This window comes from Arachis duranensis, chromosome 4 (assembly GCF_000817695.3).
Source record: "Arachis duranensis cultivar V14167 chromosome 4, aradu.V14167.gnm2.J7QH, whole genome shotgun sequence".
NCBI classification, from domain to species: domain Eukaryota; kingdom Viridiplantae; phylum Streptophyta; class Magnoliopsida; order Fabales; family Fabaceae; genus Arachis; species Arachis duranensis.
Genome location: NC_029775.3, coordinates 1112235 through 1116272, shown reverse-complemented (window position 1 = coordinate 1116272; position 4038 = coordinate 1112235). Strand labels below are relative to the sequence as shown.

Sequence of the window (4038 nt, the reverse complement as noted above, 5' to 3'; positions counted from 1 at the left end):
TGGCTTAGTGTTGGTACAACTCTCTGGACGAGGTACCAGAGGTTGGCTGCAGGGCTATTGGCGTGCGCGCGTGGCAATGTGGTTATGCCCCAGGCATGAGATGGGCCTGGGGTGGGCCTAACTCTCGGTGAAGTGGCCTAGAGGAGGGTGCAGGACGAGGGACGCGTGCACGCCAGGTGCGCGCACGCGGCAGAGGTGGTGGGCTGGTGGCTTAGTGCAGGCCTGAGAGTGGCCTAACTCTCTGGAATATGTGCCAGGAGTGCACAAGGGTAATCGGCGCGCGTGCGCACGGTGCGCTAGCGCGTCGACCTGCAGATTTGTTAAAGCGTGCGTACGCGCTATGTGCGCGCACGCGTGGTTGGCCTGTGCCTCAAGCATTGGGCTGGCGTAGGGTGGGCTCAACTCTCTGGAAAATGTATGGAGGGTCGCTTTTGGCGATCCACGCGTCCGCGCACGGTGCGCGTCCGAGTGGATGGTCGACCATTGCTTCAAAGACGCGCGCGCGCACCTGCCTTTTCCAAAGTTTGCATGTTTTTGCACCACTTGTAGCATTCCAACCCCCTAAACAGCCACTTAAGCACTATAGAAGGATGTTTCAACTTGATACTACCAAATGAACTCAACAAATGAAGCAAAATTAGAATTGAAATCTAACTACAACTACTTCTATTACCTAGGTACCAATCATGAAATCAAGTGTTAAGCAAGTGTCAATCAAGAAATGATGCAATGGTTATGTACAAAGGAAGATCTTACCATGGTGGGGTGTTTCCCACCTAGCACTTTTGTTTACCGTCCTTAAGTTGGACTTCCACTAGCTCAAAGTTCTTGTTCAAGAGAGGCATCCCTCAAGAGGAATACTTCAAATTCCTTGGAGTTCCTTCTTTTCTCACCATGGTACAATTTGAGACGGTGCCCATTTACCTTGAAAATGTCCGGACTTGATGGGTGGCGCAAGTGGTAAACTCCATAAGGTTCTACTTTCTCCATTTGGTAGGGTCCATCCCACCTTGATCTAAGTTTTCCGGGTGGTAATCTCAATCTTGAGTTGTAAAGAAGGACTAGGTCACCAGGTCGAAATTCCCTTCTCCTAATGTTCTTGTCATGGATGGCTTTCATCTTTTCCTTGTAAAGTCTATAATTGTCATAAGCTTCTAATCTTAAGCATTCCAATTCCGCTAATTGAAGCTTTCTCTCTACTCCGGCTCCACCCAAATTCATATTACATTCCTTTATTGCCCAATAAGCTTTGTGTTCGATTTCTACCGGTAAGTGGCATGCTTTACCATATACAATCCTAAAAGGGCTCATGCCAATGGGTGTTTTGTAAGCCGTTCGGTATGCCCATAGTGCATCGGAGAGTTTAGCGCTCCAATCCTTCCGATTCGGCTTCACAACCCTTTCCAACACATGTTTGATTTCCCGGTTAGAAACCTCGGCTTGGCCGTTTGTCTGAGGGTGGTAGGCCGTGGCGACTTTGTGTATGATGTCGTACTTCCTCATGAGGCCGTCCATTTTTTTGTTGCAAAAGTGGGATCTTTGGTCACTTATAATTGCTCTTGGGGAGCCAAAGCGACAAATGATATTGTTCCTCACAAAAGAATAAACAACATGAGCATCATCCGTTCGGGTGGGGATTGCCTCCACCCATTTTGACACATAATCGACGGCTAACAAGATGTAGAGAAAGCCATTGGAATTTGGAAATGGTCCCATGAAGTCGATTCCCCATACATCAAAGATTTCACAAAAAAGCATATTTTGTTGGGGGATTTCGTCCTTCTTAGAAGTATTTCCGAACCGAATGCATTGGGGGCAAGATTTGCAATAGAGAGAATAATCTTTTAGAAGTATTGGCCACCAAAATCCGCAATCGAGGACCTTTCTTGCCGTTCTTTGGGGGCCATAGTGGCCATCTCCTTCGGAAGCATGACAAGCGTCCAAGATTGCTTGGAATTCGGTTTGAGGTATGCACCGTCGCACTATTTGGTCCGCTCCACACCTCCACAAATAAGGATCGTCCCAAACATAGTATTTGAATTCGCTTTTCAGCTTATCGTTTTGATGTTTGCTGAGATTGGGAGGGAGGGTGCGTGAAACCAAGTAGTTTGCTATTGGGGCATACCAAGGAACTACTTCCGAGATTGCGTGCAAACCATCTAGAGGAAAGGAGTCATTGATAGGAGTGGTGTTGCCTTTTGTGTGTTCGAGGCGACTTAGATGGTCCGCCATTAAGTTTTGAGAACCACTCCTATCTTTGATCTCCAAGTCAAATTCTTGTAACAAAAGCACCCAACGAATTAATCTCGGTTTTGATTCCTTTTTGGTCAACAAATACTTTAGTGCCGCGTGATCCGAGTACACTACAACCTTGGAACTAAGAAGATAGGCTCAGAACTTGTCCAAAGCAAAAACAATGGCTAGGAGTTCCTTTTCGGTAGTAGTGTAGTTGGATTGGGCACCGTCTAGTGTTTTGGAAGCATAAGCTATGACATAGGGAATCTTACCCTCGCGTTGTGCTAACGCGGCTCCTATCGCATAATTTGAGGCATCGCACATGATTTCAAATGATTGAGTCCAATTCGGTCCTCGCACAATAGGGGCTTGTGTCAATGCTACTTTAAGTTTGTCATATGCTTGCATACATTCCTTGCTTAGCTCAAATTCAGTGTCCTTTTGTAGTAGTCGAGAGAGAGGTAAGGCTATCTTGCTAAAGTCTTTGATGAATCTCCGGTAGAATCCTGCATGTCCAAGAAAAGAACGGACTTTCCTCTCGGAGGAGGGGTAAGGTAAACTAGATATGACATTTATTTTTGCCGGATCTACGGAGATGCCTTCTTTTGAGACTATGTGTCCCAAAACAATCCCTTGCTTGACCATGAAATGACATTTTTCAAAATTTAAAACAAGGTTTGTTTTGGTACATCTCTCTAAGACTTTTTCAAGGTTATCTAAGCAATGATCAAATGAATCACCGTACACACTAAAGTCGTCCATGAAAACTTCCACACATTGTTCTAGAAAGTCCGCAAATAAGCTCATCATGCATCTTTGGAACGTTGCCGGTGCATTGCATAGGCCAAATGGCATACGCTGGTAAGCGTACGTTCCAAAGGGGCAAGTAAATGTGGTTTTTTCTTGGTCCTCTAGAGCAATGTGAATTTGGAAGTATCCGGAATAACCATCAAGAAAGCAATAATATGATTTACCGGCTAGTCGATCAAGCATTTGATCAATAAACGGTAGTGGGAAGTGATATTTTCTTGTGGCCGCATTCAACCTTCGGTAGTCTATGCATACTCTCCAAGAATTTTGCACTCTTGTTGCTATAAGCTCACCGCTTTCATTTTTGATTGTGGTCACTTCGGATTTCTTTGGCACCACTTGGACCGGGCTCACCCACTCGCTATCCGAGATAGGATAGATGATGTCCGCTTCGAGTAGCTTAGTGACTTCTTTTTTCACAACCTCAATAATGGTTGGATTAAGTCTCCTTTGAGGTTGTCGGACCGGTTTTGCTCATTCTTCAAGAAATATGCGATGCTCGCATACTTGGGGGCTTATTCCCACTAGATCCGCTAAATTCCACCCGATTGCCCTTTTATTTTTCCTCAATACATCTAGCAATTTTTCTTCTTGTTGAGGAGTTAACTCTTTTGCAATTATCACGGGGAGCTCTTGGGCTTCATCAAGATATGAGTACTTTAAATGGGGTGGTAGTGGCTTCAATTCCATCTTTTTGTCATTCTTTGAAGTTTGAGTTTCCGGATGATTTGTAAGGTGTGTGGTGTTTAATTTGCTTGGATCTTCGTTCGCTTCTTCAATCATGTATTTCTCATCTAACCTTGCAAGGTGCACTTCGGCAACCATGTTGTCAATTGGGTCACACCGGAATAGAGAGTGATTCTCCGGTGGATGCTTCATTGCTTCTTCTAGGCTGAAACTTACGACTCTCCTATCTATTTCAAATGAGTAGGTTCCCGAGTAGGCATCTAGCTTAAATCTAGAAGTTCTCAAGAATGGTCTTCCAAGTAGGAT

At 45.0% G+C, this 4038-nt stretch overlaps 1 protein-coding gene across 1 annotated transcript; it reads right to left on the bottom strand.

Moving 5' to 3' along the window:
• Nucleotides 1-819: 819 nt before the first annotated feature.
• LOC107482343 (uncharacterized) lies at nucleotides 820-1515 on the bottom strand. The gene has a single exon (XM_016102792.1). It carries the CDS (start codon nucleotides 1513-1515, stop codon nucleotides 820-822), a length of 696 nt encoding a protein of 231 aa, XP_015958278.1.
• Between the last annotated feature and the right edge of the window lie 2523 nt (nucleotides 1516-4038).